Source organism: Hyperolius riggenbachi, chromosome 3 (genome assembly GCF_040937935.1).
Source record: "Hyperolius riggenbachi isolate aHypRig1 chromosome 3, aHypRig1.pri, whole genome shotgun sequence".
Lineage (NCBI taxonomy): Eukaryota > Metazoa > Chordata > Amphibia > Anura > Hyperoliidae > Hyperolius > Hyperolius riggenbachi.
In genome coordinates, this window is record NC_090648.1 from 494,146,331 (window position 1) to 494,161,646 (window position 15,316).

Sequence of the window (15,316 nt, forward strand, 5' to 3'; positions counted from 1 at the left end):
GTTTTAAAGGGCTCCCTCACCTTCCTCAGCTGCTTCCTAGATTCTCCACAATTCGGCCCAGAAAGTCTTCCAGTCGGCGCAGTTCCGCAGTGCAGCTCCAAACTCACTGGCACAGAATGCTCTCAGTAACGGGAGCACGATGGGAGGGGGAGGGGGGGGGGCGCAGAATTTCAGATCCCACTGTCTCAGGTTCACTTTAATTTGTACAGTGCCTAATAAAAGAAATAGCTGTCTGGAACTGTTGGAAAGATTTGAGTGACACTGGACCCAGATTTACCTCAGAGGAGCCTATAGACAGATGTCCTGGCTCCTTAGACTTTGCCCTGCTGGCTGACCAAGCTGTCACTTTTCCCTTACTTCCCTTGCCCGTCATAGGTAGCTACAGGTGTCCCTTAGTATTAGGTAGCCAGACGTACCCTCAACATTAAGTAGCTAGAGTTGCCCCCAAGTATTAGGGCTGGTTCACATGGGCGTTTTTGTGGCGTTTAAGCAGCGTTTCAGACACGGCGGTTTTTGGGATCTACCGCCGTCCCCATTCAAGTGAATGGGAGCGTTTAGAGCTGGCTTTTGCAGGCTTTCATAAAAGCCTGGCGGTAGATCCCAGCGCTGCGTCTAGTCTCGAAAGCAACATGCTGCTTTCAGAGGCGGTAAACGCCAGGAAACAATAGCAGAGACCAGAACTGCTAGCCTTCAACGCTTCCCAAAAGCCTTCAAAAGCTTGCTTTTAAACGCTAGCGTTTAAACGCTGGCGTTTGAACGCGGCGCCAAGCGAAAGCTCAGCAGACGCCCGTGTGAACCAGCCCTTAAGCAGCTAAAGGAATCTCAATATTAAGTAGCTAGAGGCGTCCCCAAGTATCAGGTAGCTAGAGGTGCTCCTGTGACTGAAGGGAGATCTCGTTGGTTGACTGCCGAGAGCAGGTTGAGTAATCTCTTACAATCTCATCAGGACTCTGCATAGGGAAGGAGGAAGGGAGGCGCTTGGGGAGGTGAGTGAGCCGCCTTTCCATTATCAGGCGCCTGTAGGCACCTGCCTTGTGGTAAATCCGGCCCTGAGTGACACTATGTATTGTATATACTGTATCCTGATGTATTGTAATACTGTACAATACAATCTTTTATATAGAATCAAATACTGAGTCCTGCCAATCATTTCACTCTAATATTATTGTTATGGACGGATGAACTCCACTGTGCCCGGAAATGCTCTCCTCGCCATAAAGGCGAGTTCCTTCACTGAGCTAGTGATCAAGCAAAAGACAAATACAGTATAATCTCATTGTAATAAACTCCAAGGGACCAGAAAAAGAGGTTTACTATATAAAAAAATTGTCCCAGAAATGGCCCAGCATGCCCTGGTACATTGTCTGCAGCGGACTCTGAGCAACCCTGTCCTCCTATTGGAGATACAGTACAAGCACTTGCACATTTGGTGGACTACAGGGTTAGTTGAAATAAAGAGGCAGCACACCTCTGGCTGCAAACAGATGCTTGTATTATGGAACAGACACTACATGTTACGGACCATACATGCTCTTAGGTGTATCGTTATACACCTGAGGAAGGGCCTGTATGGTCCGTAACATGTAGTGTCTGTTCCACTATACAAGCATCCGTTTGCAGCCAGTTGTGTGCTGCCTCTTTTTCAATTTTGGTTGTTCTGGGACCGTCAAAGCCTGGCACCGGCATATCCCCGAGACTGTGGTTCTGGATGCTATTCCCATGGAGTTTTGTATATCTATAGGTTTACCTTAGGGCTGCATTTGTCTTACAGATGTTACCAGGCATCAGTTCGCCTGCAACCAGCCTGAAGAAAGCAGCAGACCAGGGGTCTCACACTGACATGACGCATGCACCGCCCACTTTTTACTATGTCCAGAGTCAGCGTCATGTTGGGACAAACAGAAAAAAAAGTTTACTATTACAGGATTTTTTACATCTGGAAGTTTTATTACTATCCCAGTTGTTGCTCCCATAGACTTATAATGGAGATTGGCTGGGAACTGGAGTGGTAATAAACTCTACCCGAATGTTTACTATACCCCATTTTATTATAGCGAGATTATATACTGTAATTACCAAATGTCAGGTTGCCTGTGAATATTTGATGATTTTTGTCAAGGAAACCTGCTGATAGATTTCCTATTGGTTCCTGTATATCACATTCATTTATCAACACAAAAGGATTTTGTAGTGTTGTGTGCCTCAGCCGCAGCACCAAATTACAGGAGCACATGGATTATAGCGCAGGAGATTCAGGTGCAGCCGGCACCACCATGGACCGCAATAGGAATTACGACTATAGCAGTGCGTGCTGAGTAACCTCTGCGCCGTCAGAAGACTGAGCTGAAGTTACTTTAAAGGCTTCTTGCACACTGCAAGCGATACCGATTCAGATTCCGCTTTTTAATCAGTTTTTACCTCCGATTCAGATTTGCAGTGTGCAAGGAGCAAACTGCAAATCTGAATCGGAAGTAAAAACAGATTAAAAAGCGGAATCTGAATTGCTTGCAGTGTGCAAGAAGCCTAAAACGCTGTAATTCGTCCGCCAGCAATAGCTGGAAGCCGAATTACATCATTCCCCACAATCCACGTGGACCTGGAGGGGGAATAGTAATTAACGCCGCCAGGACTTTTGCAGGAGCAGGATAAGCCATATATACTGGGGATTATGTCATACTGATATGTGTACCTTTTTTCCCTTGGAATATCAGTGTTCCGGTTTATACCTGCAGATAAGGGGGAAGGTTTTGGCTGTAGTGAAATTCCTCCTGCAGTTCCGCAGCACAGATGGGAGTAATTAGTGTGTGGCTCATGTTACCGACAGCTGCAGGTAATTAGGGTTACCTCTGTGCTGCAACAATGGGGTGTTTATCTAAAGAGGCACTCCTTTTACTGCGGCATCTGCTGGCACCCAGACATTACTCCATGTCTCTTTATTTATTGAGGCGATTAATCACAAGTGTTATTTGATCTCTCAGTTGCATCAGCTCAGGAATTCTCTGCCACTGCAGAGCAACTAATGTGTAAACACAGGATGTTAACCCTTTGTCTGCTTCCATGAAAGTAGGAAGTAGACACATTGCAGATTTATTGCAGGAGTTCTGTAATCTGTAACAAAAGTTTTTTTTTTTTTTTTTGTTTTTTTTTTCTTCAAAGGACAACTGGAAAAACGAGGAATATGGAAGTTGCCATATTTATTTCCTTTTTAAACAATGCCAGTTGCCTGGATGCCCTGCTTATCTATGTGGCTGCAGTAGTGTCTGAATAACACCAGAAACAATCATGCAGCTAATCTTGTCAGAAACGCCTGATCTGCGGCATGCTTGTTCAGGGTTTGTGGCTAGAAGTATTAGAGGCAGAGGATCAGCAGGCAACTGGTATTGCCCTCTCGCTTCTCTCGCTTCAGTTGTCATTTAGAGGGTTTTATGCTGTTGCTTAGGTTATAGAGCAGAGAGGAAGTTCTGAGTTCAGGTCAGCTTTTTAAACATTTCACGATCAGCCTAGGCCTTTTCTGTGTCTCGGTGCGAAATCAGCCACGTGGTACGTGTAGCCAGCCGTGACCCAGTATTTTATTGTCCTATTGTTTAGTGGGTCATCCTATCTGCAAGTAAAGTCAAAGAATCACTTAAAACTTCTTTAAAAAAAAAAAAAAAAAAAAAAGAATGTCAGATCTGTTAGGACTTGTGAATCTTTTTTTATCTGTGACTTGTATACTTGTAATGTTTTAAAGGGACTCTGAGCACCTCTCAGGGCCCTTTTCCACTAGCAATCGCTAGCGTTCACGCTGAACGCTAGCGATTGCTGAATCGCAATTACCGGCGATTCCCCAGCGTTCATGGCCGCGATTTTGCTATGCTATGCACTGCATAGCAAAATCGTGGCAAATATCGCTCCGCCTCGCGTTCCCGACAAAAACGAATCGGGGTAGTGGAAATGACCTACCGCGATTCCTATGTTAAAAAGCAAACCGTAGCGATTGTAAAATCGCTAGCGGTTTGCGTTTTTGCGATTCAGCCAGCGCAAACGCGCTGGTGGAAAAGGGCCCTCATAGGCATGCCTTTAGGCTTCTTTCACAGTGGGACTTTAAAGTCGCACGTTATAAAAAAATTATAACGCAGACTAACGCACAGCAATACAAAGTCTGTGCGACATTCACTGTGCACACGTTACGTTGTGTGTAACGTGTAGCAATATTTAGAAAGTGCTGCATGCTGTGTGTTTAGCAATACATTTGCTGCGTTGTGTGTTGCACATGCTCAGTAATGTATTATTTATTTTTTTTTAAATGTAACGCATTTGCCGTTTTCGTTCCATCAGTATGCGTCAAACAGCGCACCAAGAGACACATAACACAGTGCAAAATAACGTAAAATTTCATAACCTACATGCGCTGCGTTAGGGGAACGTTGTGCGACTTTAACGTCGCATCAAACGCAACGTCCCAATGTGAAAGGGGCCTTAAGACTCCGACCAGTACTGCAAAGTACTTAAAGATGCATACCTTCTGTAGTTTGTGCTCTCCTCTTTCATTTGATGCCTGAATTCAAAAATCACGGCTGCCATCTTGGCTATGTTATAACTTCCGGGTCACCCCTGTCTTCCTTGTTAGAGAAGTGCATCACTGAATGAAGCAGGAAGAGGAAGTGACACGCATGGCCATTGCAAGAGGCTCCTCCAGAGGGGTCATAGCCTGACTTTGTTGGAAGTCGTCTGGCTTACAGGCATACCCATGAGAGTCCTCGAAGTCCCTTTTTAAAGGTATCGGATTGCATTGTAAGACATTAGAAATGACGGTTTATCCAGATACCTCTAAAGCTAAGTACCGGCAGATCACGGCCAGATGGATCGGGGATTTCCGGAGTTCCTGACCCATCTGGCTGAATCTGCAAGCGGCTTTTGCGGCATTAGGAATGAATGATCATCGTTTTATGGCAAAACCTGTAAAAGTCAATGAGGTCCTCCATGACTTAATCAGACATGGCTATTGCTCAAAAACGAACCATCGGCGCGGGTGGCACGCGTCATGAAACATCGTTTAAACCATTTTCATTAAAACTATGTTGGGAAAAATAATTCAGAAAAATCGCTTAGTGGGTATGGGCCCTTATAGCCTGTACACAATGAAAAGCACAAAGCTCAAACGCAGTGCGATGAGATTTTTTTTTTTTTTTTGATTTTTTTTATCAAAATTCTACTTGTGGTTTTGGGATAGCGATTTTTGCCGAGGCCATACTTTCCTGGCTTCCTAAATGTTTCCCTAAAAACGCAGCGAAAATCGCATGCATTGCATTTTTCCTGCACTTCACATATGCAAGTGATCAAAAGGCACCGTGATTGTGAGTTTTCTAAAATCACACCACTGTATGTACAGCACTTCGCGATTGAAAATCGCATGTGATTCTAAACCCGCAGTGCAGCCAGTGTGTGCAGGCCCTTGGGGCGCAGGCAGTGTGTGCAGGCCCTTGGGGCGCAGGCAGTGTGTGCAGGCCCTTGGGGCGTAGGCAGTGTGTGCAGGCCCTTGGGGCGTAGGCAGTGTGTGCAGGCCCTTGGGGCGCAGGCAGTGTGTGCAGGCCCTTGGGGCGCAGGCAGTGTGTGCAGGCCCTTGGGGCGCAGGCAGTGTGTGCAGGCCCTTGGGGCGCAGGCAGTGTGTGCAGGCCCTTGGGGCGCAGGCAGTGAGTGCAGGCCCTTGGGGCGCAGGCAGTGTGTGCAGGCCCTTGGGGCGCAGGCAGTGAGTGCAGGCCCTTGGGGCGCAGGCAGTGTGTGCAGGCCCTTGGGGCGCAGGCAGTGTGTGCAGGCCCTTGGGGCGCAGGCAGTGTGTGCAGGCCCTTGGGGCGCAGGCAGTGTGTGCAGGCCCTTGGGGCGCAGGCAGTGTGTGCAGGCCCTTGGGGCGCAGGCAGTGTGTGCAGGCCCTTGGGGCGCAGCCAGTGTGTGCAGGCCCTTGGGGCGCAGCCAGTGAGTGCAGGCCCTTGGGGCGCAGCCAGTGAGTGCAGGCCCTTGGGGCGCAGCCAGTGAGTGCAGGCCCTTGGGGCGCAGCCAGTGAGTGCAGACCCTAGGGGCGCAGCCAGTGAGTGCAGGCCCTTGGGGCGCAGCCAGTGTGTGCAGGCCCTTGGGGCGCAGCCAGTGTGTGCAGGCCCTTGGGGCGCAGCCAGTGAGTGCAGGCCCTTGGGGCGCAGCCAGTGTGTGCAGGCCCTTGGGGCGCAGCCAGTGAGTGCAGGCCCTTGGGGCGCAGGCAGTGAGTGCAGGCCCTTGGGGCGCAGGCAGTGAGTGCAGGCCCTTGGGGCGCAGGCAGTGAGTGCAGGCCCTTGGGGCGCAGGCAGTGTGTGCAGGCCCTTGGGGCGCAGGCAGTGTGTGCAGGCCCTTGGGGCGCAGGCAGTGTGTGCAGGCCCTTGGGGCGCAGCCAGTGAGTGCAGGCCCTTGGGGCGCAGCCAGTGAGTGCAGGCCCTTGGGGCGCAGCCAGTGAGTGCAGGCCCTTGGGGCGCAGCCAGTGTGTGCAGGCCCTGTACACACTGGCTGCACTACGATTTTAGAATCACATGCAAATTTTAATCGCAAAGCATTCATGAAAATAAAGCCAATGGAAAAAAAAAAATTCCCACAATGTAATGAGGTTCACAGACGGGATACTGTCAGGACCATGGTCATGACATCACACTATTTGAGGACTTTCACCACAATATCACCCGCCCACCATCCCCCTCCCCCCGATTATTTATTTGAGTGGAGGATTCTTGTGGAAAAGGGAGTACCGGCTACTGATTGGCATGGAGTTCAATCCTTGGTTAAAGTTCTTAGACTTATCTAAAGCATGTTGCGGTCTACAATAACAATTTAGCAGGCTTCATGGATTAATCATTATTTTTATATCGTGATAAGAGAGGTTGTGCCAGGCAGTGATTGGTTGCATCGTACCCGATCGGGTGAAGTTCAGTTTAGGTGAAAATAATGATAATCTGTATTCTTAAATGACGATATGGATGACTTGTTTGTCTCTTGTACGAACAGCATGAGCTCATTTTCAGCTGAATTGGTTTTATTTCTGCTCAGATGACTCCTATATTTTTATCGGATTAAACCACCTGTACAGGTTCTGACAGGAAAATCAGCAGAGAATGTACCTAAAACGACCCCCATGACCTACCATGGAAGGTCTAGAAATTTAATTAGCCAAGATGTTTTGGGTGACCTCCAGAGTAATATCAGAGTAATTATGAGTAAGAAATAAATCTGCTATGCATTTTTATATCCGGAGTCAATATGTCTGCTGACGACATTTAAACGATCAGGTCAAAACAAAATGTTTTCAAGTCATTTTCTAAACTCTAACGCCTGACGTCAATTCCTGCTGATAATGTAACGCTGGCATTTGAAGAATTTGTAAATAAGATATTGAAATGCGTCAGAGGGACAGCAAGGCCTATAGCGCACACACATACCCAGCTTTAAGCCTTAAACTCCTTCTAAAGAGACACCTACCGCATGTGGCTCCAGTAGGTACAGGTAGTCTGCGGTTAGCTGTTACCTCTGCTCCCCTGTGCCTCCAGTGCCCCCCTGTGTCACCCCCTTTTCCCCGTGCCTCCAGTGCCCCCCTGTGTCACCCCCTTCTCCCCGTGCTTCCATTGCCTTTTCATCTCCTATCTGTATCTCTGTTTATCTACAGACTCCTTCACACGTGTGAATCTGTCTGCCCTGCTTAGCCTTTTGCAAAACTTTTTGAAAGATTAAAGATGTTGTTGATCAGAAGATCCTTTTATAACTTTGGAGGTGCTTTTGGTGTGTGTTTTTATCCATTCCCTTCTGAGGATTTATTGTACCATTTTATGGCGTATTAAATCAGTTTTTTTTCTGTGTTGTCTGCGGGTATCTCTGATTCTGCAATGGGAGCCAACGTGGGCAGGTTACAGGGTTGAACTGATGGAGTCAGGTTTTCGGATCGATCTCATTAATTGGATTGGTTAGGAGATTTTTGTCCATTAGTGGGCCCAAACAATAATTTCCAGTTTTTCATACAAAGAATTGTTTGTAAACGATCGTTCAGCAAATTGTATGTTAGTGGCCACCTTTACGCTCTGCACATCCCCTAGAATATGATGGCTTGAAACTGAGGCTTGTGATAGTTTCAGGTGACGTTTTAGGACAGTGACTGTAGCCAGACAGCTTTTTGTAGTGTACAGAGGTTCCTTGCTTCGGGACCAATAGTAGGCATACAGTAGTTGGGTGAGTGGCTGGATTGCTGAGGGAAAGTCCTTTAGGCACACTATGATCTGTATGCAATCAATGCAAGGAGATTTACAGTCACAGGACATTGATGAGAGGTGGTGAGAATGCAGCCGACGGACACTTCTGATCATTGTTTGCATTTAACTGGCTTGTGCTTTTCCCACAGCTAGGGGGCGCTGTTGCCCAGGGTCTTCTTTACACCCAACATTCTCAGCTGTGCAGGAGAAAGGATGGCGTTTGATTAGATAGATCAGGAAGAAGGGGAGATGATTGTAATAAGACCTGCTGAACTCCGAACAGATTATATTTGTAGTTTTCTGTAACTTCATTGCTTTCTGAGCGGAGCAGCAATTCCTTGTTATCGCTGCTCCACGTTACATAAAGCTCCTCCCACGGCCTGGAGACAGGAATTTAGGAAACCTCCTAGTCTGAATACAGATGGCAATAAAAAAAGAAAAATACAATCAGCTTCTAATCCTATCCTGTATCCAAAATGAAAATATAAACCATAGAAATAGGAGTGGGCATTATGGGACGTTGTGTAAAATACTCACTGCCATAGCACTGTAGTTTAGTTTAGAGAGAACATGTCTGTCCTTGAAGCTGAAACTAATCTGTTATCTCCCGACTCTAGCTGGGTGGAGAAACAGAAAAATATTTTTTCTTGATTAGAATGTAATTCAAGGCAGTGTGAGTTTGTGCTATAGTATGATGTATTTTTTTTTTTTTTTTTTAGATAATGTCCCATTGAGTGTCTGAAGTACTAGGCTGACGAGCCACCCCACAGTTAGGACTAGGTTGGCGAGCGATGGAACAGTAAAGAAGCATGTCTGTACAAAATTGGCCCCTGAAATGATTGCCTTTTTTACTTGGTTACTGTGATTTAATAGCGGACATCTTCGGCCTCTAGTCACACTAGATTATGTACATTGAGCCAGTCAAGAGTATAGGACAGACTGGTGAATCAAAAATCTTCATATCTATGTATTGTTAAAGCAGTATTGTCACCATAAAAAATCAAATTTCAACAGCAACTGGTCTGAGTGTATTAACTGATAAAGATGCTAATCCTGCTTTCAAAACTTGCCAAACTTTTTCTGCTGTTATGGTTTGTAGTTATCACATACTTTAGGAGCACTAGTGCCAAAGAGTTGAATGCTGGGCGTTCTTTTTATCTATAATATATTCCTCCTCTTCCATTTATTTCCCTGCCTTCTGCTTATCAGAAACACCCTCTGATTACTTGTGCTTACAAGCAAGACTGAAGTGGCTCGATGATTGGATGTGTAAATGAAAAAAAATAAAAAATAGTGCAGTTGTTAGTATACAATTCAGTGAGAGTGTCTGAACACTCTGGGAGGAGGGCAGCTAATGAATACACAATGAGCAAGAGAAGGGAGGGGGGAGAGACACAGGATCAGCAGGAAAGTCAGGCAACTGGTATTATTTTAAAAGGAAAAATCAATCTCCTTCTCAGTTTAGGTTCCCTTTCAGGCTCCCCAGCAGTGCATGCTTTATGGAAATTCACGGAGGTAGATAATCCGCTCTACCTGACACTGATTACCCCACCTGTGATCATGTGTCTGGTTTCCTGCAAAACTTGTACTTGTCGGTAGGCCTTGGGTATGTGGTGGGAAACTCGCTCCTTTGCTTTAGCACAGACCTCGAATTTGTGTTGAGGAACCATGCAGGACTTGTGGCTTTAACCTCCCAGGCTTTATGATTATTTCCAGATTTAGAGATCTAAAAGATGTGCAATCTTTTCACAAGCTTTTAGACCCTAAAAAGAAGAAAAAAAACACATACCACAGAGAGATCAGTAGCAGCTCCTGCATATAACTCATTCAGGGACGGGACTACCGCTCTGAGCTGCGGATTTCCGTCCTGAGTCTGACTCGGGATTACTGCTAAGGAGGTTTAAACAAGGCAAGTGAATTCTACTGAGGCCTCCAGAAATCCCAGATTCACTATAAACATTTTGTTGTAATATTTGATGTGCCTCTTCTGTAAGTGGCAAGTTTATAATGTTTTGCCTTCTTTGTGTCTTTAGGTTGGTACCACTGATGAACCAACGATGGACTGGAACAGAAGAGGCTCCAACGCGGCAGTTGCTCCTCGTCAATATCTGGCACCCAACTCCTCCGCTGCTACAGCTATCCAGAGTCAAGCGGTCTACAGTCAGCCTGGGCAGTTCTCTCACAATTTACTCCTTCAGAACCTGCTGCAGGCCCAAAACACTGAGGATTTTACAAAAGCGCAGAAGGCTGCTTTGAATTTTAGGACAATCAAACCACGGGCACCAGCCAGCCAGGTGCCAGTAGGGCAGCCTTCCCTGACTTATAACTCTGTTCAGCAAGCAGATCCTCAGAGCGGGATAATAGGCCAGCATCCAGCAGGAGCTAACTACAGAACGCCAGCATATGCAAACCCTGCACAGCAAGCAGCCCAGCAATCGCAGACCATTACACAGCAGTTTGGTGCAAATGGATTCAGTGCTACAGCAGCTCAACAACTGTCACAGAACCCGCAACCGTTACGACCTTATCAATCCAGTGGGTTTAGTGCCGCTGCACCTCAGCAAACGGCAGCACAGAACTCCCAACTTATGACAAACTATCCAACCAATGGGTGTAATGTTGCGGCATGTCAACAACCAGCAGCTCAACCACCAACACAGAACTCCCAACTAGTGACAAACTATGCATCCAGTGGGTTCAATGTCTCTGCACACCAGCAACCAGCATCTCAACAACCAGCACAAAACTCACAGGTGCAGCAAAATTATCATCCCAGTGCATACAATGTAATTTCAGCTCAACAAAATTACCAACCTAATGTTAACATTAAATATCCACAACAAAGCATGCTACGTCAGAATCCCTTTACTTCAACGGGGCAGTCTTCAAATTCCGTCCAGACGCCTTACCAGCAAATGGCACCCAATGGCCAGAATGCTTTGGTGTCGTATGTTTCTACGCAACAAGTGCCTACTGTAACAAACACAGCTGCAACCATGACCGGTTACAGAAATACGATTGCTACAAATCCAACCGCTGCCAATGGCATGCCGCTGGCACATGCAAATCTGGCTTTCCAACAGGTGCCGGTGGGGCAGAGGCAGAATGGCTTTGAGAACCAATCGGCACAACCCTTAAACAATGCTATGAATGCAGTGAAGCCTCCACCTGCGTACAATCAGCCTCCACCTGTGTACAATCAGCCATCAGCAAATAGACCAACACTAACTTTGTCGAGTGTTGTCACTGGGCCGATTCAGCAGAATTTGGTCAGCCAGAGGCAAACCTATGCCGCTCCAGGACAAACTTCTGCAACTGCTCAGAGTCAAATGAACGAGCTTCAGCTCAGCACCGAGCAAGAGTTATATAAACTGATGAAAATATGCCGGAACGTCAAGAGGAAGTACGAGCTGCTGAACCAGATAAATAATCTTTACCGCCAAGGGCAGCAAGCCATGGTGTCCCAAGAAAACGCCGGCTCTTCTGCCAGGGCTCCACCTCTCATTTCCAGCCTGGGTTCACAGCGCTCTCAGGTCATGGACATGTTGACTAGCCAACTGAACTTATCACAAGCTGTACCTGTACCAAACCCTCAGCAAGCAAATGCTGGGAGTAACTTTTCAGGCCAAAATGTGTATGAAAATGCCTCTGTGTCCTCTCAACCCAACACCCATCAGCCTCAATCTACCCACATGCCAGTCGACAGTCAGAATCTCTGTAGACAAAATAATTTTGTTTTTAGTGGTCAAACTAAAGCTGGAAATGATTCAAGCTCTACCTTACAGTCACCGGAGTCAGAGCCTTTAATTACCAGAAGACCACCCAAAGTGCAAAGGACTTTAATTGACCAGAGTACTTTTAACCCTAGTAATGAAAATGTATCCCATAATACTTCAGTTCCATCAAAGGATCGTTTTTGTACAACTGGGACCAATGGAAATGGGCAGCACACCTCTGTTTCGTGGGAGGCAATAGAAGCTTCTTTGCCTCTTTGGATGTCTACTCCGACAAGTTCTTCTGAGAGTACCCACCCTTCTACAGCAACTGGCCTTACATCTTCTACTCTTGAAGACTGCAGACTTCTAGAAGAAGTTTCCAGATCTCTAAATGAGTTTGCCCCTGCAGCACCTGCACAGAAACCAGATTCTGCCAATCCAAATCAAGCAAATCCACAAGTTGCTATTGTGTCCCCACTCGTGCAGACAAAGCAACTACTTCCAGAAAGTTGCCTGTTGTCCAAAGTTTGCCTTCAAAGTCCAGACGTAAAAAGTGGCTCCATAGAGGGTTCAGTAACTTCACATGAGAATGAAAGTTTTGATAAAATTCTGCGAATGCTGGAAACAATAGAATCCAATACCGTGGGTAATGTTGGTGCTTCAAGGCCAAAAGAAACTTTGGAGGATGCATCTCTGTTACCGTCCAGTACTGTGCCTCCATCTCAGAATGAACATGAGCAGAACTTAAGTAATGATGTCATTGAAATAATTGATGACAGCTTGCAAATAACTTCAGTATGTACCCTGGTGGAAGGGAACACTCTTTATGATTCATCAGTTGCCTTGATGTTTGAGTCTTCACCAACCAAAGGTGGCTCAGAGTTGCTGAAACACATCAAACGTGAGAAGACAGAAGCACCAAGCAGCACTTGTTCATATTCTGACAAAGTAACCGTTAAAAAGGAGCCTTCAGATGATGGTGACAACGAACCGTGTCAGATGCATGAGAGCAGCTTGCACTGTGCTGGAGTTCCAAGCCTTGACGTGCAAGCTGACCAAACTGTAGCCCCTATTTCTGAGGCTTATAATGATCTACAATCCAGTGCCATATCTGACCAACTGACTGATCTCCTTACAGAGTTTCCTTATGGAATTAAAGACTATATTGCTGAAGGGTTATCTGACAGCATTCATGCACCCTCGGGGAGTCCAACTGATAGGCCTGTAGTTGACAAGGTGCTACTGCCGTCTGTCAGCTCTAAATCTCAGGAAGAGGATGTGGACCAATCAGATGGGAACAAGAGGTCTGAAGTGGTGTTTACACTCTCAACAGATGTACAGCCCACAAGTGAAAATATTTCTGCACCAAAAGTGAACATGGAATCTTCAACTCCAAAGGAGGCTTGTGACCTGCGGGCAGAAAGTGAACTTGAGCTAACAGTTGACAGGGATGTTGATGAGACCTATGTCCCAACCGACACAGCTTCAGAAGATGGTTTTGAAATTATATCGGACAGCCCAATAAGCAGCATACATATTACTCTTCTAGATCCAGAGGAAATATCTAATATTTTCCCAGATGAGCAAATGTCACCAGACACTGAAAAAGCCAAAGAAATTAAACTCGAGAAGTTGCAGCCATCGGAGTCTACAGAAAAACCCCAAATGGAGCTTCCTTCGCAAAAGAAAAATTCTGATACTGAAACTGGGGAGGAGGAGAAGGACATGTTTTGCTGCTTGTTTAGTTGGTTAACTCACACCAATGGAAACGCCCCAAAATGCAAATGTAAAAAGCTAGAATTCTCAAAGGAACAAGAATTATCTGCTGAAAGATTAAAGCCTGTTTCTGCTAATTTACAGACTCTTCCTTCCCCACAGCGTTCCGATCCTGTATTGCCAAACTTAAAACCAAAAGTACTTAAAACCATGCAACCTGTTGATACGCCGCCAAAATTAGATCTTATGGTGCCCAATACTATTAATCATTATTTACAACCAATGGATAAACCACCCATTCTTGAACCAGTAGTATCTCCTGCCAAAGGTCTTCAAACATCAAGTCAAATTTCTATTGTCCAAAAAGAAAGTATCTTGAAAAACTCTTCTTTAGTTAATGGCTTTCAAATAAAGGATAATGCAGTTTGCAATGAAAAGCATTTAGCAACTAAACCAGGAAAAGGAGAACCTAAACACAAAAAGAAATCTCGCAAAATCAAAGCTGATGGCTCCCGAAAATCTGAAAAACTTATTGTTAAAACCGATTTCTTGAGACTCAAGCATAAAGAAAAGAGAAGCGATGAGGAGAAGACCTCTGGCAATAGAAACTCACACGATGGTTCCTTGAAAAGTTCAGAGGTTGAACCAAGAAAGAGACCTCAAGGAGAAAGAGAATCGGCCACGCAAACAGTCTCTGAGAATGTTGAACAACCTTTCCCTAAACAGCAAGGTGACGAGAGTCGGAATAGATCAAGGTTTTTCCATGAGGTGGAAAAATCTAGCCAGTCTTATCATGACAGAAAACACAAGGAAAAAGAGAGTCATTCTGAGCAGACGGTGAATAAAGTGGAACAATACTTGGCAAGGAAAAGAAAAATTATCAACAAAAGATTAGAAAGCAGAACAGAACCAAGAGAACCATCAGGAGATGCAAGACAAATGCATGTGGAGAACCCATCTTCTGAGCAGAGCAATAAGCTAAAGAATATCACCTTTCATGTCAAGAGGCCATCTTCTGCAAAATACAATGGGGCCTTAAAAACAAAGGATATTCATGCTAATACTTCAAAGACCTATTATAGACCGTCAGAAAATCGTCAACAAAGCAAAGGACCTTCTGAGTCAGGACACCGAAAGCTTAAGGACTCGCCTAGTAGCCACAAGAAGGAACTGGTAAAGAAAATACTGGGGCGCAAGCTTTCTTCCTATAAAGATAAACTCTATCTTTCCCCTTGTGTTGGTTCCAAGCCTTCCTACCAAAACTTGGCTAAATTACAAATTGGGCACTATCCGAATAAACCTGCGTATGTTGAAAGAAGGAAGTCCCTTGAAAGTCCTTCCTATGCAAGACCTTCAAATTCAAGCGGGAAGAATGAGACTGGCGAATCCCCCAAGATGCTTCAGTTCAAGCTGTGTCCAGAGTTTGACCATGGAAGTCCCAAGACACAAGCCCAATCTGAGGAGGAAAAGTCTTCTAAAGCGCAAAGTATAGTAGAAGGTATGTGATATTCCCCTTAAATCTCATTTCAGCCAAAAGTGTATTTCTAGACTTTTATATCCTCTGCTGCAGGGTATGTTGTTATCTCTGATCAGCTGATGTCAGGAGCCCAGGTACCAGCCATTCCTTCCACTACAGACTTAACTCTGTAT

General features: G+C 45.6%; 1 protein-coding gene across 6 annotated transcripts in view; it reads left to right on the forward strand.

Moving 5' to 3' along the window:
* The window catches only part of RESF1 (retroelement silencing factor 1), a 244,916-nt gene that overhangs the window by 214,753 nt on the left and 14,847 nt on the right, over positions 1–15,316 (forward strand). For all 6 annotated transcript variants that reach the window (XM_068278227.1, XM_068278226.1, XM_068278229.1 and 3 more), the window contains one exon: positions 10,268–15,164. In XM_068278227.1, coding sequence (XP_068134328.1) covers positions 10,268–15,164 — 4,897 coding nt within the window. The remainder of the gene's footprint in view (positions 1–10,267; positions 15,165–15,316) is intronic.